General features: G+C 38.0%; 1 protein-coding gene and 1 non-coding gene across 2 annotated transcripts in view; one reads left to right on the top strand and one right to left on the bottom strand.

Moving 5' to 3' along the window:
• Nucleotides 1–27,541, top strand: part of LOC149028132 (azadirone synthase LFS-like) — a 39,142-nt gene extending 11,601 nt beyond the window's left edge. The window contains exons 6-11 of the mRNA XM_089168744.1: nucleotides 22,054–22,154; nucleotides 22,277–22,335; nucleotides 25,038–25,094; nucleotides 25,275–25,320; nucleotides 26,304–26,383; nucleotides 26,843–27,541. Of these exons, the coding sequence (XP_089024870.1) occupies nucleotides 22,054–22,154; nucleotides 22,277–22,335; nucleotides 25,038–25,094; nucleotides 25,275–25,320; nucleotides 26,304–26,383; nucleotides 26,843–26,909 (410 nt within the window). The 3' untranslated portion in view covers nucleotides 26,910–27,541. The remainder of the gene's footprint in view (nucleotides 1–22,053; nucleotides 22,155–22,276; nucleotides 22,336–25,037; nucleotides 25,095–25,274; nucleotides 25,321–26,303; nucleotides 26,384–26,842) is intronic.
• A 293-nt stretch (nucleotides 27,542–27,834) lies between these two features.
• On the bottom strand, nucleotides 27,835–27,908 carry TRNAI-UAU (transfer RNA isoleucine (anticodon UAU)). The gene has a single exon. It is a non-coding gene; the product is annotated as a tRNA-Ile (tRNA).

Here is a 27,908-nt window from a genome sequence, read left to right as displayed (position 1 = left end):
AAACTTACATCCCTGGATACAATGGTTTTCCTGGAAGGAGGATGATAACATTTGTACCCATTATGAGTAGCAAAATACCCCAAAAATATGCAGCGTAGGCCGTGGGGAGCCAGCTTACTTTGGTGGCAGTGATTTTGGCATTAACACACACATCCAAAAATCTTTGGGAGAATAATAAAAAAGAAGGCTCCTTGTAGAATCTCATTAGGACATTTAAAACTAAATATTCTACTGGGCATCCTATTCATAAGGTAAGAAGCAGTGAGTATAGCATCACTCCAGTATTGATCAGGTACATTCATAGCGATCATAATAGAACGGGCTATCTCTAAGAGATGTCGATTCTTCATTTCGGTGACCCCCATTTTGGGCAGCCGTATCAACGCAACTGGTCTGGTGTATTATGCCAGAGTCAGAGAGATATCTCTGAAATTCACCATCAATATACTCTGTGCCATATAACAAAATTCCATCGAAACTTGCAAAATTTCCTCCTAAATTTCCCATTTTGGAAAATGCGAAACGAAATTCATGAGGACTAAAAAAAAGTCCTCAGTTTCGATCGAAACTGTCAAAACCTCGAAAGCTGTCGAAACTTGGTTCAACCCAATTGGACCAACTGGTTCATGAGGAAAAAAATTCCCAAATTGTGTGGAAACTTGGAAAATTTTGTGGAAACTTAGTACTTTTTCTTGTAAATTTTGTAGCTTTCCTAAATTTTCAATTTTTTTTGTTTATTTCATGTTTCCCCAAATACCACGACAAATACCCCCTCCATCAGGACTTCCCTATCCAAAGTGCGTATTCCCTCAGGTTGGTTATCTTAAGCATATTGATGACCAGACTTATAAAGTTATAGTTGTCGATTAACTTGACAACCATAGGCATAAAATGTCATGGGATGTCTATGTTCGTTGGTTGGAGGAGAGGATGTTACATGCATAGTACTACTCAACTCACAAGATGAATCTACTCTTGGCTCTCCTCTTAGCACTAAGTTGTATTTTCCTTTTATTGTCAACTATTTTGAAGTTAGAAATTATATATTGAATGTTATGTGCTTAAGTAGTTAAGTTTATAATGTACTTTTTGGACAACTCTACATTGATGGTATGTACATTGAATGACATATTTACATTGATTTTTTTAGCAAAATAAAACAAATGTATTCTTTATACTCTAATTAGCTTAAATATAGGATCCCACCCCAAAATACTCTCTAAAACCTGTCGAAACTTGTACGGAAAAGTCCTCGATTTCTTCGAAATTTCCCCATCTAAGTTTCCCATTTTCACCCGGTCAAAACTTGAGTTTCCCTTGAATTTTTTACCATGCTCTGTGCCATTGTCATTGCGAAGGATCTTCACAATAGCATTGAACTGAGTTTTAATCATATTATGAAAATCACGAAAACATCAGAAAACCTCATTTTTTTTGTTTTAAAAGATAAATCCATGTAGAACAAAAGTGATAATCAATAAAAGTAACAAAGTACCTATGGTCAGTAATAGACACACGTCGGTAGGGACCCCACACATCAGTATGAATTAGTATAAAAGGAATAGTTTTTCTATTATGAAGAGAAGGTAAATAAGTAGAATGAGTCTGCTTCGCAAAAATGCAGGCTTCACAAAAAAAATCATCCTCATTACAAGAAGAAACTAAATCAGGAAATATTTTCTTAAGAGTTATCTAGAGGGGGTGACTTAGCTTACGGTGCCACTGATAAATGTCTAATATGACCAAATGGACTTGATTGGAAGATGTTGTCAGAGCAGAATTAGATCCTTCAATCGGCTCGAGCAAATAAAGTCCATTGTCTAGTTTACCACGTCCAATCTCCTTCCCCGTTACCAGATCCTGGAAGACACAGTAAGATGGGAAAAATGTCTCTTTACAAGTCAAGTCATGTGTAAGATTACTGATAGAGAGCAAGTTAGTAAAGAAATATGTTAGAAAACAAGCATTAAATAATCAAAACAGCAGCTGAACTTGAACAAAGAAAAGAGAGAAGAAGAAGAAGAGAAGAGAGATGAAGAACTAGTAGAAGAGGCTTGTGATTCTTGCTTGAAGAGTCTAGAATCATAGAGCCCTTTTATTTATAGCTTCTAATGAATCTAATACAACTTGAGAGATAAGTAATTGTCCTCTAGAAAAAAGGAAACAAAAAATTACAGCTTTAGTAACTTCCTAGCTCCTAAAATAGAAAGTTATGAAAATATAAACTACCACCCAAATAGAAACTATGCTTTTTAGAAACTATCAAAACTTATGTAGAAAGACTCCTACATTAGAAATAGAAACTATGCAGTTTTTACTGTTCACGTGAATAATAACACAGTTTTTACTGTTCACGTGAACAACATGAACAGTAAAATAGTCCAGACTTGCATATACTTCAACACTCCCCCTCAAGCTGGAGTGTATACAAAGAAAACTTCAGCTTGCACAATAAGAATAAACTTGAAAGGTAGCACCAATCTTGAATCATGTAGTAATGGCAGACGTTGATTAACACTGAGAAAACTTCACTCAGGAGATAATCAACACCAACTTAAAAAAAACTTTAATTCTTCATGTCGAAAGAACCATCCAATAATGAAAACAATCGACGATGTTGAAGACGAACAAAGTCCATAAGTATAACAGGATCAAAGACACTATCCACATAACGCCGGTAGTAGGGAGAAATATCCACACTAAATCTTCAAAATTGTAATTCCAAAGTCCATATAAATGCTTTGCAAGAAGCCAAGTAGTAGGTAGGCAAAAAGCACTATTCACATAATGCCGGTAGTAGGGAGAAATATCCACGCTAAATCTTCAAAAATGCAACTCCAATGACCATATAAATGCTTCACAAGAAGGCAAGTAATAGGTAAAGTATGGGTAGGTAAAAGGCAATATTAAATACTGTGGACCAAGTAGGTAGGTAAAAAACAGTATAGGTTACTGTGGACCAAGTAGGTAAGGTAGTATGGGTTACTACGGACTAAATAGGTAGGTAAAAGACAGTATGAGTTACTATGGACCAAGTAAATAAGGTAAAAGACAATATAGGTTATTGCGGACCAAGTAGGTAAAGTAAAAGACAGTGTAGATTATTGCGGACCAAGTAGATAAGGTAGTATGGGTTACTACGGACCAAGTAGTTAGGTAAAGGACAATACAGGTAAAGATAGGTAATGATATTGTTGTAGAATGCCATAAGTTGAGGGCAAAGATCTTCACAAATAATATCCATCAGCACATCTTAAGTAGATATAGAATAAGGTACCATTCTCCCCCTCACGTGTAGCATTACACGTGGACAATTAATGATGACCAGTGACAAGCATCTTAAGTATGAACACAAAAAAAACCCAAGAAGGAAAAGTAGCAGCCACAGAGCAGTGTATCATTCACCAATAAAGTTGATCAAGCAGCAGAAAATCGTCTCACAGGACAAAGTCTTGTGCACCAAGGGGGAAGAAAAAAATTCTGGACCACCGCTAACCCTTAGGTAGGAGCAAATTAGATCAGGAAAAAATATATATTGAATCAGCTTGGAATCTCAAAATTGCAGTAGTCGTTGCAGCAATCCACTCGGAAGAAGTGCAATAACAGTTGCTGCAGTAGCAGATAATATCAGATCTCGAACCATAGCAGCAAACTTGTGCGAGATTTGAAACTCTAACAGATCTTGATATGATGGAAAAGTAGTCCTCTAGGTCTTTGTAGAAGTATTAGATAAAAAAAGGCTAAACTTGATTTTGAAATAAACAATAGAAGTGGTAGTAAAGCAAGACAGTAGCAGCAGAATTTTTCAGAACAGAGAAATTCAATGAAACAGGGGTTCTAGCATACGACTTGCAGCCGAACTTATAGCGCAAACAATGGAAGACAATACTTAGGTCTTGCAATCCGAATTATGGGCATATCTTCGCAAGAATCAAGAGGAATCCCAAGACATCAGTATAGTGCAGATTGAAATTCAGATTTGCACAAAAAAAAAACAGGGTAGTAGCAGCCTCAGTTGAATCAAATAGGTAGGTAGACATATCCCCAGAAAGCTTGGGGCCTTTTTGTAGTATTAATACATAGATACTTGGTGCTTTAAAAGTCAAAGAAGAAGGACAGCCATTCACAATTACTGTAACAAAGGTTGGGGCTGCCCTAGATAAAAAAAAAAAAAAAAATAAAATAAAATAAAATAAAAAAAAAAAAAACTGGGCAGCCAAGAGAGAGAAAACAGTTCCTAGGTTGATTAAACTTGCTCTGATGCCATGTTAGAAAACAAGCATTAAATAATCAAAACAACAGCTGAACTTGAACAAAGAAAAGAGAGAAGAAGAAGAAGAGAAGAGAGATGAAGAACTAGTAGAAGAGGCTTGTGATTCTTGCTTGAAGAGTCTAGAATCATAGAGCCCTTTAATTTATAGCTTCTAATGAATCTAATACAACTTGAGAGACAAGTAATTGTCCTCTAGAAAAAAAGGAAACAAAAAATTAGAGCTTTAGTAACTTCCTAGCTCCTAAAATAGAAAGTTATACTTTTTAGAAACTATCAAAACTTATGTAGAAAAACTCCTACATTAGAAATAAAAACTATGCAGTTTTTACTGTTCACGTGAATAATAACACAGTTTTTACTGTTCACATGAACAGTAAAATAGTCCAGACTTGCATATACTTCAACAGGGAACATATAAAACTTTAGACAAAGAAAGTGATGGAGAATGTTGAATGATCCATTTTCCAACAATGGAAGAATATGAGCTATCAACAATTCTAACTTTATCCTTTCCAAAAGTTGGAGAATATTGTAAGAAAAAAGAGGATAAACCTGTCATATGATCTGTGGCTCCTGTATTAATGATCCAAGGAGTAGAAACTGAAGAAACTTGGAAGCTTGTAAAAGTTTTACCTGAAGTAGCAAGGTAGGAGTTGGTTTGGTTAGTAGAGGAAGCAGTGGTAGAGGCTGTATCGGCAAGAAGAGACTGCAGAATACGTCGCAGAGTAGCTAACTCCTCCTGTGAAAGACCAACGTCTACAGAGGGTGTTGTGGAAACTGTCTTAAAAATATGAGCTTTCGGTTTTCCTCTTTTTTGCTCAAAATCAGCAGGCTTCCCATGGAGCTTCCAACAATTTGCCTTGGTATGATATGGTTTGTGATAGTGCTCACACTTGATAATCTCCTTAGCTAAATCAGATTTAGTGCTAACAGACTGTAAGGCTGATTTCTTCACAATAGGAGCATGAAGCATGGCTAAACGACGGCTTTCCTCACATTGAACAAGGGCATAAGATTGTTCAAGTGTAGGAAAGGGAGAACGACTTAATACTTACACTTTGATTTGATCGTACTCCACGTTTAGACCTGCCAAGAAGTCATATACTCAATCTTATCAATGTGGCATCCTATAAGTAGCCACTTCATCTGGACTAGTGGGGTGATAATTCCCATAATGATCCAACTCCTGCCAAAGAGATCGCAACTTAGCATAATAGTGGGCCACAATCAGTTCATTTTGGGTAGTCTCATTAAGCTTTTTTCGGAGCTCATAAATCTAGGCATCATTCCCCAACTGTCCATATGTTTCAGTAGTAGCCTTCCAGATTTGGGCTGCTGTATTAAGTAATAGATATCTATGGGCAATAGTTGGACTCATGGAATTAAAAAGAAATGACATAATAAGAGAGTCATTCAAGATCCATTTATCCTGTAAAACACCTATGGGAGTAGGTTTAATAGTGGTGCCCGTAATGTGTCTAACAAGTCCTCTTCCAGCAATAGTGAGGTAAGCAGATCAAGACTAGATCAAATAATTTGTTCCATCAAATCTCACTGAAAGAGGATGAAGAGTGGGGTAATGGTCGGAGCTAGTGGTAGCAAGAGTACCATTAATAGTTGTCATGTTGACAAAATTGTCTGTAGTTCTTCAATCTTCACCCTTTCGAAGTAACAGAAACGTTGCAGAATACAATAGCCGAACAACCCAAACAAGTCTAAGTAATAACAAGTCTGAGTAATGATATGAGCCAATTCTTCTTCTTTCTTTCCCCCCCTCTCTCTCTCTAACAGAATAGTAGATTAGAAGAAAGAAAGAAATAATAATAATAATAATAATATGGTTTGGCCAAATATGCAATGGTTTGGTTTGGTCTAAATTTGGTTTGGTAATTTGGAGAGAACCAAAATATGGTTCGGCCAAAGATGAATTGGTTTTAAGGGGATTTTAGGAATACTGAAACATCATTGCATCGTCGAGTTTCAGAGGGTTAGGTGACTTGGTCAATGGCGATGGTGGGTGAAGTAGACTTGGTCGATGACTGATGGCGAAGACGATGGCGGAAGACGATGGCGGCGATGGCTCAAGGCAGCGATGGCAATGGCTATGGTGAAAGACAACAACAACAACAACAATAAGCCTTGTCCCAACTAAATGGGGTCGCTACATGGATTCTGCCCTCAATCGTTCGTTAGGCCATGCTGATACAGCCTAAGCTATACATATCCTTTCTCACCACTTCTCCTAAGGTTATCTTAGGTCTACCCCTAGCTCTTTAGTTCTTTATGGATTATATCTTCTCCATCGGGCATTTATGGTTCGTTGGTGGCTGCCCTACGACTTTCTCTAGCTTATCACTTTGGAGACTCCCCGCTCTTATGTGTTTCTTATCTTATCCATCCTGTTTTGCCATCATCCATCTTGCTCCTCATTTTTGTCGTTTATCTTATGATTCTTTTTACACATTCTGACCGTCTCATCTGGTCGACGGTCCTATAAATTTTCCTTTGCTTTAATGGAATACGCGATCACTGACCCGGGACCTCTCCACTTCATCCACCTATTTTAATTCTTTGGGAAACCTCATCTTCCAAATCATCTCTTTTACTTATGATTGAACCTGGTACCTAACAATCACTCGAGAATCTCTTTATCGTCAGTATCACCACCTATCATCTGCGTCATGACTAAGTTACAAACTAAATATTCTGTCTTGATCTATTGTTTAAAGCCTTTTGATTCCAGCTAATCTCCTGATTCTAATTTGGTATTAATCCCCACTGGGTCTCATCAATCAACACAATATCATCCGCGCATACACCGGGGACCTCATCTTGAATGTCTTTGGTTAATTCATCCATTACCAGTGCAATAGATATGGGCTTAAAGTTGACCCTTGATGTAGCCCAACTGTTATCGGAATTCATTACTTTGTCCCCCACTGTTCTAACACTAGTCACCGAACCATCATACATATCCTTAACTATATCTATATATTTACTTGCAACACTTCTTTTCTCTAGTACTTGCCAAATTACGCTCTGGGACTCTTCATGCTTTTTCTAGGTCAATAAATACCATATGAAGATCTTTCCTACATTCTCTATACCTTTCCATAAGTCTCTTAATTGTAAATAGCCTCTCGTTGTAGATCTTCCCGGCATAACCCAATTGATTCTCCGTAATCGTAGTTAAGTGTCTCAACGGGTTTCAATTATTCTCTCCCATAATTTCATCGTATGGCTCATCAATTTAATGCCCCTATAGTTATTACAACTTTGAATATCTCCTTTATTTTTGTAAATTGGAACCACAACACTTCTCCTCCAATCATCCGGCATTTTCCCGTGCTCATAATCTTATTAAACAACTTAGTCAACCAAACTAGTCCATGGGTTCCTAGCTCTTCCATACTTCAATTGGGATTTCATCGGACCTTGTGTCTTGCCGAGTTTCATCCTCCTTAAGCTTCTTTTACTTCGGCCATCGAAATTCTACGTATATAAGTTCGGACCTTGGTGCCTTGGTGAAAAGTGTAATCGTCCAAAACATAAGTGCTTGAAGAATGCTCATTTAGTAAACTAGAGAAATAGGTTTCCCATCTTTTCTTAATAGCCTCCTCACAAACTAATACTTTACCATCTCCATTTTTAATACATCTAACATGGACAAGATCTCTACTCTTCCTATCCCTCATCTTAGCTATCTTATAAATAGATTTTTCCCCTTCCTTTGTGCCCAATTTATTATACAACTCTTTATATTTCCTTTCCCTTGCTTTTCCGCAATTTTCTTAGCTTCATTTCTATCCATCCTATACCTATGAAGATCCTCAACATCTTTAGTTCTTTGCCATGCCTTAAAACTAGCTTTTTTATTCCTAATGGCAACTTGAACCTCACTATCCCACCACCACGTCTCTCATAAGAATGAGTCTTTCCTTTTGATTCACCTAGAACATCTTTAGCCACCTTCTTAATACACATAGCCATCTCATTCCACATTGCATTGGTATCCCCTTTAAAATCCCATTTTCCTTGTTTGACTACTTCATTAATGAAGGATTTAGAGTACTCTCCTTTCAAATTCCACCATCTTATTCTCGGATAGTTTACCTTGGACCTTTTATGTGTTCTTGGGACTAAGCACATATCCAAGACCACAAGTCTCCTGTTGTGCAGTTAGCTTTCCCCGGTATCACCTTGCAATCCTTGCACAACAATCTATCAGTCCTTCTAGTTAGGAAGAAATCTATTTGGCTTCTATGCTGTCCACTTTTGAAAGTAATTAAATGTTCATCTCTCTTTTTGAAGTAAGTATTTAATATAGATAGATCAAAAGCAGTAGCAAAATCCAAAATTGAAATCCCCTCCTCATTCCTTTCTCCAAAACCATATCCTCCATGAACACTCTCATATCCTCTTTGATCTTTTCCAATATGTCCATTTAAATCACCTCCTATAATAATCTTTTCTCCTTGACGAATTCCTTGCATTAATCCATCCATACTTTCCCAAAATTCTAGCTTTAGACTTTCATCTAATCCTACTTGAGGTGCATATGCACAAATTATATTTATGCATTCTTTCTCCATTACCAGCTTGATAGCAATAATCCTATCACCCACTCTTTTAACATCCACCACATCATTTTTTAAATCTTTATCCACTATTATACCCACTCCATTTTTATTTGTTTTATCCCGGTATACCAAAGTTTAAAGTCATCCAACTCTTTGGCTTTTTACCCCTCCATCTAGTCTCTTGGATGCAAGCTACATTAATCCTTCTTCTCCTCATAACATCAATCAATTCTAAGCTCTTACCAGTTAAAGATCCTATGTTCCAAGATGCCAATCTAATCCTACGCTTATGGACTAGCTTCTTTACCCGCACTCGTCCACGGCGCGGGAACCCTTGCCTACTTATCCCGCATCCGGGCGCCGTGCGCGCGTCGCCGGGCGCCCTAGCTAACCCTTGCCCACTTATCACTACACCCGGGCCATAGTGTGCGCGTCGCTTCTTTTGTCGGGGAACGCCCTAGCTGCTTTATCATATAAGGTCGAATCCATGAAAAGGTTTGGCTAAATTTTTCCCGGTGCCGGCTGCCGACTGCGCCCACCCTCCTCCTTTACCCGGGCTTGGGACCGGCAGCAAAACATTGGCGGAGTTGGCTATGGTGAAAGAGAGAAGGAAAAAAACTTCTCGGCCTGAAGTTTGATCTTGTGTTTACGCTCTGATCGTCGTCCCTCTTTTACTCTCTTCAACAGTCGCTATCGGTTACCGTTGATGCAGATGAAGGCAGGAGAAGGATTGGAAGCAGATTCGGAAGACGATGGTTATGTATGGTTCGATGATGAAGAAGGGAAAAAAAAAGGCGATGGCTGCTTGGAGAGATGTCTCGGTAATGGAGGTAGGTTTTCCTCACCGAGATTTTTTTTTTTTTTTTTTTTTTTTCTTCCCTAATCAAACTTAGGCTCTGATGCCATGTTGAGAAACACGATATTGGTAGAATGGCTTATCGATCAATGATCTCAAGCCCTCTATTTATAATTAAGTGGAAAGTACACTATTACAAGGAATAGAATTTTACATGAATATAAACTCTAATTGAACTCCTAGTAGAATCCAACAGTTGCCTTTGCAAAAAAGAATTTGAATGATTAAGTCTTGATGGTCATGGCCCAAGAGATGCATTAGTAACTTCAGCAGGCTCTAGATCATATCAGAAAACGAAATGTTATGCAATCAACAGATTCAAAATACTTACTCTGAGGTCACCATCCACCCCCAAATAGAGCTTACTCAATCAAGGTTTTGGTCAGTCTCATAATTTCACATCACAAAGGCAAAATGGAGATTGGGCTAATTGGTAATTAGTCTTGAAGGAAACAGGACCAACCTAGTATTTAGTGTCACCAGTAGTAAGATAAAAATAATTTCATTGAGGCAAGGGCATCGTTGCAACCAAAGAGGAAGTACCCCTTAGCTGTTAATAAATAACTTGGTTGTCTTCAACTGCCAACCAAATGCAAATGGCCCACAGAATATAACTGCCTTGCAGGTAGTTCTGATTTCTCATAGAAGACCCAAATCACTTTATGGAATAAACAGTAATGGCATGCTTTCCAGCCCTATGATTTCAATGAATAGAAATTCTAACAAATCATATATTTTGTGAACAACTTGCTGAACTAGATTAGGGAGAAGACCCAAAAAGATGGTTCTCACAACAGGGAAGAGTTAATGGACAAGATTCCAGAAAATGGATCACTATGGAGCCGTTTGTTTAGAGGGGTTAGATGGTGGGGTGGGAATGGTATGGGATAGTTGTACAAATTTTCCCACCCCACACAGAATTTTGGGTTGTTCGTTTGAATGGGGTGGAAGAGTTAAGAAAAGACATCTACTTTCTTGTTGTCTGCCATGTGGCCCAAAGTTATCTCACCCTATCCCCTCACAAAGTCCTACCAAGTTGGTGGAACATTGAAAGGAATCCTAAGATTTTGCTTCCACATAAGCTTCTCCCTCACCTCCCCCCCCCCCCCCGCCCCAAAAAAAAAAAAAAAAAAAAAGGGAGGGGGCAAAAAGAGTGCAGTAATGTGTCCTATCCCACCAAAAATCTTTATCACTCTCCCATACTAACCAACCAAAAATCTTTATCACTCTCCCATACTAACCAAACAATCCTGTAGGGGGAAAAGTAATAGCATACTGAAGTTTACTTTCCTTGTCTCTCACCTCATTAACAGGTGGGTCTGATTGCCACCAGAATTCCATCTCACCCTCCCCTCTAATCAAATGAGCACCATAGCATTTGATCATTGTCCAGGATTCCAATTCCAGTTAAAATTGGTAGCAGTGACTTTGAACAATGGTCCCAACTCAACAAAGTTGCTTGTAGAGGAAATGCAAGAAACAACCATGTTTCCATTAGAAACAAATGGTAGAAGAAAAGATGGAGACAAGAAATCAGAGGATAAGCAAGAAAGGAATATAGGAACTTACGTAGAATAACTTTCTTTTTTATGAATAAACTAACATTAAGGAAGATCCCAAAAGAGGAGAAAAGAATACACTAGGGGAGGATTTTATTTATTTATTTATTTTTTTGGGGGTGGGGGGACACCAGCCTTTAAGGAGGAGGCTAGAGAGAAGCACTAAGACCCAGGTAACAACAATAAGCCTTTTCCTAGGGGAATCAACGACCATTGAATTACATAGATTAAATTAAGGGATAATTACTGTTGTCCCCCTGTAGTTTAATTTTATTACTGATAAAACCCTGTTCTTTACGAAATTGCTGTTGCCCCCTTCCTTATAACGGTGCTAAGTAGCCGTTAAGTTTGAATATGTAATGTCTAATTTGCCCTTCATTAAAATTAAGAAATCAAAAGACAATGCTACCCCCATTTATAAAAACCAGATTAAATGTCAATTTTACCATAAACTTCATTTATTTTGAATTAATGAAATGGGCAAAATCCAAATCCAATTCAAAATCCAAATCCGATTTGGTTTCCCGCCTTCACTAAGCTTCATTTATTTTGAATTTAAGAAATTGGCAAAACCCAAATCCGACTTGATTTCCCACCTTCACTAAACTTCATTTGTTTTGAATTCATTTGTTTTGAATTCATTTATTTTGAATTAAAGAAATGAGCAAAATCCAAATCCAATTTGGTTTCCCACCTTCACTAAACTTCATTTATTTTGAAAATATATTAGGTGATATTCAATTTCCAATCTGAGATTGAATTCGATTTTCCTTTCTCTTTGGTTTCTCTTTGAGTTTTATTCAATCATTCTTTCTTTATTTGGTGGGTTTTTTTTTTTAGAATAAAACGCATTATAGTTATTTTTTTCTCCACAGTTAATTAAGGGTACTACTGTAACTTGACAAAAGGGTAAATACGTAAAGAGATAAGTATAAGGGTATTTTGGGGTTTTTGAGAAAATATAAAGATGCCACATCATCAGTAAACTAACGGAACTTAACGGTAGGGGGGCAATAGTAATTGTAGACAAAGTTAAAGGTTGGATTAGTAGTTTTGAAAAGTACAGGGGATATAGTAGTAATAAAATCAAAGTACAGGGGGCCAATAGTAATTATCCCTTAAATTAAATAGCAAAAAGAAATAGTGGAAGGAAGATGGGACTAGATATTGATGCAGGTCCATGACCAAATTGGGCTACCTATCCTTGGGTCAACCTAGGGTGTATATGGGATTTTTATCAGCACCAATTTGGAGACGCTCTAGTTTGTTAATGTTTGTCGTTGGATGATGAACATCTGTCCTATATTAATCCTACGGTTATCCATCCCTCAACAATTAACTATAGTTTAATTTGACTCACCCTCTCTCTCTCTCTCTCTCCCTCCCTCCTCCATTTAGTTGTTTTCATTGAATATCATCCTCTGCTTTCTCCGTCTTGGTCTCCAGCATCGGTACAATTTACATTGGACCCTCAAGCAGGGGGTTAGTCCAAAAACATCATTTTTAAACTCGATTGAAAATATTTCTATAGAAACCGATGATAGTTGCTTATTTAACAGCCTTATTACCTGAAGCATTTGTGAAACTAAAATCTGCAAATCCATCCAATTATGTGATGGAAAAAAGAAGAAGAAAAGGAGTAATGAGAAATTTGCAACTCCATTTCTCTCTTTTGTTATATTCCCCCCCCCCCCCCGGTCTCTCTCTTCTTTTTCTTCCTCTGATGCTTTCAGATCAAGCAAAAACTGAAATCCAGCCATCCCCACCCCTTGTTAATTCTCTTGCAAAATTCTTCTCCAGTTCAGAGAGGCCTGAAAAAGAAATCCGGTGGCCCTCCTCCTACCCCAATCACATCATCACTGACTTTTTTTTCCATGCCCAAGCTAACTGAAGAAAAGGGTTTTGAAGAAAGAATTAAGATGGGACAGAGGGCAGCTGGATGGTTGTGCCTTCTGCCTGATCTAGGAGCATCCATTGAACTGAATCCCCCTTTGCAAATGCCACCTTAAGCCATCCATTCTCAGACTTTTCTCTCCACATTGAATCGAAAAATCCCTAAGCAGTGAAGACATTAGATAAGCCCCACTACCATTACCCTTTTGAGGGGAAACAATAAAAGACCTTTAACGAACATCATTTTCAATGCATTGAAGCTCAGGGTTTTATAAAGATGAAATGAGAAAACGATTAGTTGTATGGCTGGTTTAACTAAGGCCATAGAAACTTGGTTTATTAATGTTTCCTGTCGAACAAGTTCATTGCAGATGTTAAACCTGAAAACAAGAAAAGCTCTTTGCAGATCTGAGAGAGACTATAAGTTGCAGTCGGGTTAGCTCCATTCTTTCAGTTGTTTATGTTTTTTTGTTTCATTGCTTGTTTTTCCTTCAGGAATTTGATCTTCTTAATGAGCTTTGTTTTGGATATCAGTGAAAACCATTCACTCTTCAGCCATGATGGAGATGAGGATAGTGATGGTGTTGGGTAGGAATAGGACTTAAGGAAGAGAGAGAGAGAGAGAGTAAACCATGGTTAAGATTTGTCAAGACCCCAGCTTTCAGAGGTTTGGTGGGGCCCACATTATGGACATTCAACTAGGGCACGTGACAATTCCTCTCTTTTTCAACCTGTTTATAACTACTAAAACAAAATGCTAAACTAAACATTCTCAAGGGCAAAACAGACAACCTGTTTAATAGTTTGACTCATAAACATATATGTACAGTCCAAAGTCCTATTATGTTTACATTTGAGTTTTCAACAGCATTTAGTTGAGTACATATTGTCTCAAGGGAAATATATACATCCACAGTCAAGCTAAGCAACCATCAATCACAACAAAAAGAAAAAGAGTTTCCATCTTCAACTTTAAAGGTACTGTCAAGTGGTAGCACCCTTGCCCTTGTCATATATCTGAGGACCTGTCAATATTTACAATGGTGAGCTTTGCAACCCAGTAAGCAATATAGACAACCATATAAGTAAGTCAGGCAATTCATCATGCATCAATTATCACATCAAAGTCATATAACATTATGTATTTCAATTTTCCTTTCGTTTATTTTCAGTTCTGTTATTTGATATTATAGGCTTGAGCCTAAGCAAATCCAGAGGATATGCGACGCGTCGCATTGGCGCCCGGATGCGGTGATAAGTAGGCAAGGGTTCCCGCGCCGTGGACGAGTGCGGGTAAAGAAGCTAGTCCATAAGCGTAGGATTAGATTGGCATCTTGGAACATAGGATCTTTAACTAGTAAGAGCTTAGAATTGATAAATGTTATGAGGAGAAGAAGGATTAATGTAGCTTGCATCCAAGAGACTAGATGGAGGGGTAAAAAAGCCAAAGAGTTTGATGACTTTAAACTTTGGTATATTGGGGATAAAACAAATAAAAATGGAGTGGGTATAATAGTGGATAAAGATTTAAAAAATGATGTGGTGGATGTTAAAAGAGTGGGTGATAGGATTATTGCTATCAAGCTTGTAATGGAGAAAGAGCTCATAAATATAATTTGTGCATATGCACCTCAAGTAGGATTAGATGAAAGTCTAAAGCTAGAATTTTGGAAAAATATGGATGGATTAATGCAAGGAATTCGGTAAGGAGAAAAGATTATCATAGGAGGTGATTTAAATGACATATTGGAAAAGATCAAAGAGGATATGAGAGTGTTCATGGAGGATATGGTTTTGGAGAAAGGAATGAGGAGGGGATTTCAATTTTGGATTTTGCTACTGCTTTTGATCTATCTATTATAAATACTTACTTCAAAAAGAGAGATGAACATTTAATTACTTTCAAAAGTGGACAGCATAGAAGCCAAATAGATTTCTTCCTAACTAAAAGGACTGATAGATTGTTGTGCAAGGATTGCAAGGTGATACCGGGGAAAGCTTAATCGCACAACAGAGACTTGTGGTCTTGGATATGTGCTTAGTCCCAAGAACACATAAAAGGTCCAAGGTAAACTATCCCAGAATAAGATGGTGGAATTTAAAAGGAGAGTACTCTAAATCCTTCGTTAATGAAGTAGTCAAACAAGGAAAATGGGATTTTAAAGGGGATACCAATGCAATATGGAATGAGATGGCTATGTGTATTAAGAAGGTGGCTAAAGATGTTCTAGGTGAATCAAAAGGAAAGATCCATTCTTATAAAGAGACGTGGTGGTGGGATAGTGAGGTTCAAGCTGCCATTAGGAATAAAAAAGCTAGTTTTAAGACATGGCAAAGAACTAAGGATGTTGAGGATCTTCAAAGGTATAGGTTGGATAGAAATGAAGCTAAGAAAATTGCAGGAAAAGCAAGGGAAAGGAAGTATGAAGAGTTATACAATAAGTTGGGCACAAAGGAAGGGGAAAAATCTATTTATAAGATAGCTAAGATGAGAGATAGGAAGAGTAGAGATCTTGACCATGTTAGATGTATTAAAAATGGAGATGGTAAAATATTAGTTTGTGAGGAGGATATTAAGAAAAGATGGGAAACCTATTTCTTTAGTTTACTAAATGAGCATTTTTTCAAGCACTTATGTTTCGGACGATTACACTTTTCACCAAGGCACCAATGTCCGAACTTATATATGTAGAATTTCGATGTCCGAAGTAAAAGAAGCTTTAAGGAGGATGAAACTCGGCAAGACACAAGGTCCTGATGAAATCCCAATTGAAGTATGGAAGAGCTTAGGAACCCATGGACTAGTTTGGTTGACTAAGTTGTTTAATAAGATTATGAGCACAGGGAAAATGCCAGATGATTGGAGGAGAAGTGTTGTGGTTCCAATTTACAAAAATAAAGGAGATATTCAAAGTTGTAATAACTATAGGGGCATTAAATTGATGAGCCATACGATGAAATTATGGGAGAGAATAATTGAAACCCGTTTGAGACACTTAACTACAGTTACGGAGAACCAATTTGGGTTTATGCCGGGAAGATCTACAACGGAGGCTATTTACTTAATTAGGAGACTTATGGAAAGGTATAGAGAATGTAGGAAAGATCTTCATATGGTATTTATTGACCTAGAAAAAGCTTATGATAGAGTCCCTAGAGCGTTAATTTGGCAAGTACTAGAGAAAAGAAGTGTTGCAAGTAAATATATAGATATAGTTAAGGATATGTATGATGGTTCGGTACTAGTGTTAGAACAGTGGGGGGACAAAGTAATGAATTCCCGATAACAGTTGGGCTACATCAAGGGTCAACTTTAAGCCCATATCTATTTGCACCGGTAATGGATGAATTAACCAAAGACATTCAAGATGAGGTCCCCTGGTGTATGCTTTTTGCGGATGATATTGTGTTGATTGATGAGACCTAAGTGGGGATTAATACCAAATTAGAATTATGAAGATTAGCTTTGGAATCAAAAGGCTTTAAACTTAGTAGATCGAAGACAGAATATTTAATTTGTAACTTTAGTCATGATCGGGCAGATGATGAGGTGGTGATACTTGATGATAAAGAGATTCCTCAGAGTGATTGTTTTAGGTACCTAGGTTCAATCATAAGTAAAAGAGGTGATTTAGAAGATGAGGTTTCCCAAAGAATTAAAATAGGGTGGATGAAGTGGAGAGGTGCGTCTGGGGTCTTATGTGATCGGCGTATTCCATTAAAGCTTAAAGGAAAATTTTATAGGACCGTTGTTCGACCAGCTATGATGTACGGTGCAGAGTGTTGGGCTGTTAAAAAGAATCATATAGATAAACTCAGTGTAGCAGAAATGAGGATGCTAAGATGGATGAGTGGCAAAACTAGGATGGATAAGATAAGAAACGATCATATTAGAGTTGGTCTGGGAGTTGCTCCCATAAGTGATAAGCTTAAAGAAAGTCGTTTGAGGTGGCACGACCATGTTCAACGGAGACCTATAAATGCTCCTGTACGGAGAAGTGTTATAATCCATATCGAAGGAACTAGAAGAGCTAGAGGTAGACCTACGATAACCTTAGGAGAAGTGGTGAGAAAGGATATGTATAGCTTAGGCCTTGTATCTAGCATGGCCTCAAACAGAACTGATTGGAGGGCAAGAATCCATGTAGCCGACCCCATTTAGTTGGGACAAGGCTTATTGTTGTTGTTGTTGTTGTTGTTGTATACATTTCTTTTCACCACCAAAGTGGCTTCTACCTCTTCACCACCGAAGTGGTTTCTAGGCACAAGGCCTTGTACACCTCGTGGATTGGCATCAGCACAGACTCAATCTTTCCACTTTTCAGTCTTCCTTCATGCCCTCCCATTTGGGTACATTAAGTACCAGGACTTACAAAAGTCATTACATTTCTTTTCTTTTTCTTTTACTCTTTTTATATTCAATTCAGTATTGTGTTATCATGCTCTGTCTATTTCAATGTACCTTTTGCATTTCAATCATCATTTAGTCTCATTTGAATAAAACTAGACACCCACTCATACAATCCAATCATTTAAATATGAGAGCATGATAATTCTACATTTAACATTCATAAGCATCATTTCAAATTCATGATTAACAATTCAAGAATACTATCAGCATTCCAATTCAAGCAGTTCAATCAAATCATTAAGTTATCATCCAATCCCATGCATTTTTGTTGAATACACAAAGACATATATCATGCACTTAACATAAATTGCATCAACGAATAAATAAAATAGATTTTATGTTATCATGTGAATGTTACATGTCTACTAAAGGGAATCACCCACTTAACATACATAGGTTAGTCAATATCACTTACCTGATCCTGTTCCATGTGTGTGTGTCTTGACCCTAGTTCCATTAAAAATCCGCTCTTCCTCCTGTATCCCGAACAATTAATGGCTATTTTGAATACGCAGGAACCAACGGGGATTCCCTTCTTTTTTATTATTTTCTCTCTCCTCTCTCTTCTCTCTCCTCTCCTCTCTCCACTTCTTCCTTTTCTTTCTCCTCCTTAAGTATTCTGCAAGTGCACGTATTCGTCTTTCTCTTTCTTTTCTCTCTCCTCTCTACCTCTCCTCTTGCTTTCTCTAATGGCTTCTTCTCCCTCTCTTACTTCTCCACTTCTTCTCTCTCCTCCTTAATCCTCTTCTCTTTTCTCTCCTCTCTCTATTCTCTTAACTTACCTCTCTCTGTTTCCACACATGTGCTGCCTCTCCATTCCTTCATCTTATTTCTCTATCTTATCCCTTAAGTATATTGTATATATAAAAATTATAATATGATATGCAATTGCCTTACCATGTTAACACTTAGAATGCCACCTCCTCCTCTTTAAAAGACACTTCATACTACCTTACCTTATGTGAACATCCACCACGTAGGGGGGTGGGAGAGGGAGGTGTCACCCCCTCCCTCTCTCTCCTCTTACTTCCTTATGCTTAATATATATATAATAATTAAATAATATGCTTCCATATGGGTTCGTGGGCCCACTCTATCATCTTACGCAGGGCCCGCTTTGAGGTACTAATATTAGTACCTCCGGGTTCAGAAAATTATGGATCATTTTCTTGTTTTCAATTCAATCTAATTCTACCATTGTGGGACCCACAAACAATGTCTGACCTCGACCAAAATGTCAATTGAAATCTAACATCATTTAAGCTATTCTTTAACTACGCTCGAATCATTTGATTAATCCATCCAACCAACCATCAGGATCTTTTGAGTTTTAATAATCTTAAAGACTGACACATTCACACACAATAATAAAATAATAATATAAAAAGATGCGGGGCATCACAAGATTGGTGAGTGGATCATAAATATTGACCGTTGGATTTTAAAACTACATGTGCCAATCATCTCATGGAGGACAAGAGCAATCGTGAACTTGTTAGTACTGGAGCCGATAAAAACCTGGTGTCTACGTCAGTATGCATGTGCGCTTGTGTGTGTGAGTTTTTGTTTTTTTTTTTTTTTTTTTTTTTTTTTTTTTTGGGGGGGGGGGGGTTGGTGGGGGGTGGGAAGGGGGATGGTTGGAAGGGCTTTTGTTGCATGGTAACATTCACCTAGTTAATGGACCTAAGACATCGGTAAATAAGTTGACTACCAAAAATTTCCATAGTTGAGTGGTTCAAATATAATCTAAGTTAGTGGCTTAATTCAGCTTGAGGTCATATGATCACTTAAGATGGCACATGACTTAAATTGATGGTAACTAGGCAAACCTCGGCCTTCCATGATTTTCAAAGGTGGCTATGTTATACTTTTGTTATTTATGCTTTCCTATTGCAATTAGAGTTTGGTCTTAAGGCTTTAAGCCCCCTATTAACATTCAATCATGAAAGAATAAAATTAGATAAGTTTAATCAATTTTTGCCGAAGCAAGTTATTGGTTGTTGACTTCTTCTCTGTAGAGATCCTTGATCTAGTATTTCAACTCTAGGCTGTGCTATTGCTTGGTTTTTAAAGCATAATTATGGAAGCAATAATTAGGGTCCAGGTTCTTTGGTCAGCATAGGCACCTTGGATGCCTTTCTCGTCTAGCCAGGGTCAACTTGGATTTTAACCCTCTCCAACGCCGTGGTTCTTTTCAAGTTGCTGTGATAATTGTGATTTAAAAGTCCAAGTTGCAGGCTCCATTGTTGGTCGGTATTCAGAGTACAAGCTCCCATTTTTACTGTGGAATTTAGTTGAGTTGTGAAGACTCATCATCTTCACCATACAAGCTGGTGCCAGTGAGGACTGCAACAACAGGGAGATTCTGCAAACTCTAGCACTCCCCCCCCCCCCTTCCTCTCCAAAAGGAGCTCCATTTATCCACCATTAACGGTAAACCTTTAACTCCTTAAAACCAGCAATCTGTCCATTAATTTCCATTTGGATTAAGCCCATAGATTTCCTGACAGTTCCCATATTCAATCCCCATCAAGCTCTTTTCTTCAGGGAAAGATCAGTTAATACCCCACTCTTCTTGATATCAATACTCCCAAGAACTCATAACTTGCATCTTTGATCCACTTCAATCCCACCATCAAAGCTGTCTGTTAATTTTCGTTAGGATTAAGTCCTCAGATTTTCCTCAGTCCCTGTGTCTCTTTTTCTCCTTAAGGAAAATCAGTCAAAACCATCTTTTTCTTGAGGTCAATATTGCCAACAACCCATAATATCCATCTTAGATCTAATTCGATCCCACCAGGGGTGGGCCTTGGCGCAATGGTTGGTAGGCCACAGTTGTAGCCTGAGGTCAGGCATCGGAACAACCTCTCAGCATATATTGCTTGTGCAGAAGCCTTGGGCACCAGGTTTGCCCCTTTATCTAATTCAAACCACCATTGAATCTGTTCAAGATTTGGAACATCATCATCATCATACCTCATACCCTATACTCTATCCAAATTTCAAGCAAATCCAACCATTGGAACTTTGGTTCTTGATAATCCTAAAAACATACCTGAAAAGCCCAAGACCTATATTTTTCAGGAAACCAACTTCTTACTGGACCTATTGGTTTCAAACTTCAAAAATCATTGTCTTGTCCATGTTAGACACCCCCTATAAATCATGGGCTTGATTGAACCATCCAAAACCCTAAAAGAGAGCCCAATTCAATGCCCAGCCCCATCTCAAACCTGTAGGAATCTTTGAACTTGATACAATCAATCCACGCACTCAGAGGCAAACAATCCATCAACCCTACATTTACATACCAACCCAAAGTATCCCATGACAGCCCTAACTCCATTGAGATCAAAACCTACATATCCTGCTCAATGCGGGCTTACATATCCATAAATTAGCTCAATTTGTTCTGGTTCTGTACAGAGAACTGGTAATTGGCCCTCAGTCCTACTGAGGCTACATCCTGCAAGAGGAGGTTCTGAAACAAAGAGAAGAGAGAGAGGGGGAGGGTGCACAAACAAATACCTCACAGGCACATTTTTATACTCAATATGTATCCTATCGGCTACTAAATGTGATGCTTTCATGATTGCATCCATATAACTAAGAACGACTTTGACAGTAAATTTAAACTTACTCAATGTAAGTTCAATAAAATAGGAAACAAACAACTGCATACAATCTCCCCCAAAGTGTAAACAGTTCAATATCATTCCCAGATAAGCTTAGATATTTTGCTGGATCCAGAACCCAACTTGGACCCCGTTCTGTGTCAGGGCCTCTAATTGTCAATGTCAAACAAAGCCACACAAGCATTACTGCATTAGAAGAATGACTAGCTTAGATTTTATCCTTTTTATTTTTTTTCCTCTTTTTAATATGTAGGCTGAAGAAGAGTTAACTCGTGACCTCTTTATTGTGAATTGTTGGTCCCTGCCAGCTGTCCTCCTGAGGTTTTAAAAAGGGTGCAGTATGAGGATTTCCTAGGTAGGATAAATTATGGGTCTATTATTATCACTTGTTTCTATTTCTCTACTAGACTCTCAAAATAAAATATGAGGTTGGGGGTTAAGCTCTCTTCTGAATATTGGATTTGCTTCAGCATTGGCACATTATATTTTTAACCTTTTTGTTCTTGTTTGTTTCTCTTTGATGGTTTTATTCTTGTGTTTTACTTTTTATAAAGAAGGGTGAACCTGGTGTTGAAGGCTTCCACACAAGTAGAGTTCCACCTTGGGGGGGGGGGGGGAGGCAGTTTTCCTATGCAGCCTTACCCCAATTATTGTTGAGATGCTGTTGTCATGCCTTGACCTCAGGCTATAACTGGTGATCCATCAACCATTGTGCCAAGGCCTGCCTCATTGGGTTTTACTTTTCCTGAAAAACTAAATATGTAGTTAAGAAATGTCAGGCTTTCTAGGAAACTGCTTATTTGAGAATGATTGTGTTGCATACTTGCATCTGAATCTTGATTTCAGGTGAACTAGCTGTTTCTAGTGAGGAAATCTATGGTGCTTCTGCTCATTCAGATTATGGAATGATTACTCTTCTCGCAACCGATGGAGTCCGTGGACTTCAGGCAAGTCTTATAAGAATAATTTGTGACCTAACGAGTGAAGTCAGTTATCTAACAATAATAATATAGCAAATATTTAATCGTTGCTACTTGGTACTTGATTTTATCCCATTCTTGTCTAACAGATATGTAGAGAGAAATATAGGCAGCCACAAGTCTGGGAGGATGTGAAGCATGTCAACGGGTGAGCCCCTGAGATTTCTAGTTCCTAAAAGCTTCTTGCTGCTGTAATCTCAAGAAGGAGACAATATTAACTTTTCTCTAGATTAAATGCTGCAATTAATGAACTTAGTATTTCATGTGAGTGATCATGCAACTTAAAACAATTCAGAAATTGGAAACGGCGACGACTAATTGATTACTTTTTAAACATAGAATGTTCCATAGACTTAGGCAATCATCATGTTGCATGTCTCAAGGATAAGGATCAAACCAGATTGGTTTTATAGGCCAATCTGGATTCTGATACAGGGCTGATACCAGCCAATACATGTGGAAATTGATCTTGTGTTTGAGCTGAACTGGACAATCTTGATCAGGATTGGTGGTCACCGCTTTAGTTTTTATTCCATCTTTTTAACCTTTTGCTCACTTTTGGTGCTTGATATGTCCTTCGATTTATAGTAGAATTTGTCATAGTATGCCCTCTTCTCCTAGTGATCCACATAAAGACCATTCTGTATGTGTTTTGAAGTTGCATTAAAGGTAGCATTTGACAATGCAACTATACAGGCAGTACAAAGTGGGTCATCTATCTACCTGCCCCTCAAAACCTCTTCGCCAGCCATACCGATATGTGATTTGGAGATATGTAAATTACTTAAGAGTTTGGTTGTCCCCTTCTCCATCACTCGATCCCCTGCTGCTCTGATCCCCTTAATGTTGCCAGTTGAGCGCACCTTACTCCTTCACACACATTCCCCCCCCCCCCCAAAAAAAAAAAAATTGTTATTGAGGATCAAGTGGCTGCTCTAGATTCTCCTTTGGAGGCTGTCAGTGATGCACGCACAAAGAAAATGTCTCTAATTCTCATTTTTCCCCCTCTATGGAAGTGCTCTTCATAGGGCCCATGGAGGTCCCCGCTTGCGTCATTGGGTGAAACTTCTCTTATCTTGGATGGTGGGAACCTTGTTGCTTTTGAAGGTAACTCCTCCGAGGATCTTTCTCCGTTGCATGACACATCTTTGAGGTGCTCCTAAGACCAAAATCTGAACTCCTTCATGTGTATCTGATCATGATGGCTGTGGGAAAAGCAACCATATTATCAAGGGGCGTTAGCAGGTTGATGAAGATTTCCTTGTTGAATTCAGTCTCCTAGAAAGAAGAAGAAAGAGAATAGAGAGGGAAACTAGGAATTGCCGGTCTAGCCTAGCCTATTGGCCTTCTTCTGTATTCTATTATTTTAACCCAATGTCTTTGAGCTTTCTTTCTTTTTTTTTTCACTGTCCTACATTTTACCTTTTCTGTAAGCCTTGGTGCTGTTTGCTGAGTTAGTTTTCTTCTTCGTTGCTTTTGGCTTGGCTTTGCACTTTGGTTCGCTATTGTATTTTCTTTCCTTCCTCCCTCTCCCTTTCTTTCCTTTGGTTAATGAATTTATTTATTCATCCAAAAAGAAATTAAAAAAGAAAAAATTTCTGTACATTTTTCGCTATTGGATCATTTTGTTGATATATGCATTTACATACTATGTGGATTCTACATGGACAACCTTTTCAATAGTATGCCCTTCATTTCACTTTCTGTTGCAAAGCAGCCAGACTTTTCTAAGCCACTGTATGTTCTATTGATAACTCGGCCACTTAACACTTTTTTGAGTCACACTTTGGTCTTGTACCCAGTTCTCTAATTTGAAATTCTTAATTTTCTTTGGTATCAATTATGAGAATATTTATGGCTCTAACATACTGCCTCAGTTAATGAAGAATTTAGAACTTGATGTAGTTGCATTATGCTGGTTAGACCCGCACAGCCAAATCTGGTATCCCAAGTCAAGAGACTCGAGACAGAACCAGCTAAACCTGACTTGTCAGACTAAAAAGGGTTGTTAGGGGGTTATGCAGATCCAGCACCAAAGTGGGTTTTTTTCCTTGAATAGGCCTAGGGTTGTTGCATTTAGATATTAGGCCTTCATTCAATGGGCATCCCTTTTAACTGGCCAACTTTATAGACCTAAAATATGGTACGTGAATTCAGTATGAAAATTGGCCTATACTTTGGGCTTTTTATATGTTCTTCCAGTTGGACCGACCTGCTGCTGCTTACAGAGAGACAACCGAATAACAGAAAGACCAAAATACTCCTAGAACCTCCCACAGATTCTAATCCCAAATTTTCAATTTAGATTGAGCCCTTATCATGTGAGTTCAATGGATCGCACAAGGAGAGTTACTGCTGATTTGAGGTGCTCCTGTGGATGAAAGGTTGAAGATGGTGGTAATATTTTTAGGGTTACCCTACATCCCTCTTCCCATCACAACGCTTCCCGATTATGTCAATTCAATTTATATCCTTCAATTACTTTAGTTCCGTTCATCTTCTTTCAATTCTAAATCCTTTTCTATCTCTTCCTCCATTAAGTCTGTTGCCTTTCTTTAATTATAATTCTCTTTATATCCTTTCCTCCATTCAAGTTCCAAGTTGCCTAAACATTATAATTATTGACTCTACCACTCCCTTCATCTGGTACACATAAGATTATTCATATGATTGGCATTACCATTACATATTGAACCTTTGAGCATTCCTGAGGACCTATAGTGACCTGGTACTAGGGTTTTGGTACTGTGAACAGATCAAATTGCTTTGATAAAAGTCCTCACTTCTAGAAACTAAATTTGCTCAATATCTGTTCAATTGGAGGTTCATTCACAAAATTAATGTTTGCAGGGCTTTCATTGTTAACATTGGCGATATGATGGAGCGGTGGACTAACTGTTTGTTCCGGTAGTCACTAAATTCCGTTACACGAAGGCATTTGCTTTCCCCTTTTTGGGATTTCAGTTCATCTATTTTGTAGGGGGTGGTTTACTGTTTGTCTGATGACATTGTCACCAATAAATTGAATGTTCTACTTGTAAGGATATTATTTTGATATTTCTTTTCCCCATCTCCTCTCATTTGCAGTTCAACCTTGCACAGAGTCATGCCGGCTGGACAAGAGCGCTATTCGGTATCCACTGCATCCCTAATTTTCCTTTGTTACTTTCTCTTGCATGACTTCAAATTTCTAGTCCAAGGCTTAGAGAACATGATCTGTGATTCTTTAGTACTAAAGTTTATTTTTGTGCACAGGAAAATTATTTAACTCAGAAAAATTACTAGATTGAGTCTGATTGGCTTTTCATGTAGGGCAACTTAGAGGGAATCTTAAGTCAACCCCCTAATGAGTTAAATGTGCATGGTCTTCAACAGTGTATTACTATCTTCCATTCATTTGAGTGCTTTTTTGAATGCATTCTTTTGGTGAGGAGTCATATCTGTCTCAGTGTTGAATTTTCGGAAGTATGGATTCATGAACTGGATACATATAAATGGAAAATTTATATACAACAATTTTGTCAAAATTTCAAGGACATAAGGAATTTAATTGTCTAGATTCGTTAATTACTGGTGTCAAAGAATTATAATATTTTAGGAGCAAAATATATATTTACTGAACATACGACATGACATTAAATTCCCTTAATGTAATGGCTCACAGAAATCTATGATTGATAAATGAGCCCCAGTTGTACATTTATTTGAATAATGTGTGTGTAATATTCCTCAAAACTTTCTGAGGGGGACACAGGTGAGATGGGGAAGATTTTGAGGATCCATCAATATCCCACACCCATGCTACCTTATGTCTCGTACAAGCACATCGCGCAGGGGCTTCAGTTAATTGAAGCTCTCTTACAGTTTGGTGAACTGACACAATTAGTTGATCCAGTTTGGATCCATGAGTCATAATCTTATCACATCATCAGGTACTTCTGAAATGTCAATTCTCTGTTAATGGTGGTAGTTTTGGCTGTCTACATTGTTACAAATTTTCTTTGAATTGACTTGCAGTTGAATGAATGATTTCTCATAAGCTTCACCATCCATGTGATAGTTTTCTTTCAACAAAGAAAGAGATTTGACATAACCTTTTGGAGTGCAATATTTCAGGTGGCCTTTTTCTTAGATCCGAACAGTGATTGCATAGTGGAATGCTTGGAAAGTTGTTGCAGTGAGGAATTCCCACCTAGGTATAACTAACCATACATGACCTCGCCATGTCATATATGTGTTTGCACGTGTATCAGAGATGAGGTCTGCCATTTTATCATTTTCGTTTGGTTGTTTCTTTGAGGTGGTTGGATGGTCTACAATAATATCCAGTATGACATTGTTTTTAGATAGCATATGCTGAATCGATCTGTACCATCCATATTTTTTGAAGCTTAGAATCCGCTTATTTAGTTGATAAACTTGATGTTGGATTTCTTCCAGTAGTACAATGTGCATGTCAGTAATTGGAAACCATTCATATTCTAGATACCAAATTCATATCCAACAGAGATGATATTGATCACCCTCACATATATGTTCCTCGGTAATCATATTTCTGGAAGATTGTGCCTCTTCTGATCTGAGTAAAAGGTGTTTGTTCTTCTCTTTGTAAGCATAGTGTTTCTTTTTAAAACTGAGTTTCCATTGTATTGCAGGTTTCCTCCCATACGTAGTGGGGACTACCTTCAAGAGCGCTTAAGGGTCACATACTCTTCACTGTAAGGATGGCTTAAAACATGAAAAGCCTAAGAATATCCTACCCCATTTAGTCTAGCATGGTTCTGAGCATTTTACATAAAGCTGGATGGAAGGCATGAAATCATTTGAAACATCTAATGTTTCTGAATATAATGTAATTTGGACCTGATGTGAAAGCATTTACTTGCCTGTTGTAGGTCATGCTTTTCCGTAGTTTGATACCATACCATGTATACACTGTTATTTAAAAAAAGGTTCAGTTAGCATCACCATTTATTAGTTGTATACCCAATGAATAAATGTCTGCAAGACTTAAAACAGGGAGGGAGAGAGAGAGAGAGAGAGAGAGTGGGAGTTCAGTGTTGCCATGGATTGATTTAGGCTGGTCTGTTGCTAGACTACCTGTTGATTATTTTCTTTTAACTGGAAAAGTGCACTGGAAATTCATTTCTTAGTCTTAAGCCTGACACTGCATCCCTGTCTCCAGACTGGGATCTGAATAGTGTGGAGAGAGCAGGTTGAACGACAGAACTGCTGCATAGCCAGAATACTGTTACCTAAACACACATCGAGAATTATTTTCGTTCATAAATTCTATGAATTTGTTGTACCTTATGTAGCAGTCAATACTTTTCTGAAGAAGGGGAGGAAAAAAGAAGAAGAGAAAGAAAGAAGAAGAACGTATGTATTTTTTTTGTCCATCAAATCCATATAAATATGGTCTGTAATTTTTCCTTCCTCACTAGGTTGTGAACGAGTGGAATTTTCCTTCCTTGAGTTAATCAATAGATTGAAGAAAAAAGATGTATTAGAAGTGAATTTGTTGACATGACAACAGGTTGGGTTAGTGCCTGCACCATGCAGCAGGGGCCAGGGGCTTTGTTGGTAATGCCTTAAGCCGGGCGCCTTCGCCTTATTTCCTCTGCTGTTGGACAAAACAAACGACAAGTGGTCCCGGCGGGGCTCGAACCCGCGACCTTCGGCTCATAAGACCAACGCTCTAACCAACTGAGCTACGGGACC

The sequence above is a fragment of the Hakea prostrata genome, chromosome 1, assembly GCF_041222555.1.
Source record: "Hakea prostrata isolate BN-2017 chromosome 1, UWA_Hpros_2, whole genome shotgun sequence".
Lineage (NCBI taxonomy): Eukaryota > Viridiplantae > Streptophyta > Magnoliopsida > Proteales > Proteaceae > Hakea > Hakea prostrata.
This window is presented reverse-complemented; position numbering and strand designations above follow the sequence as displayed.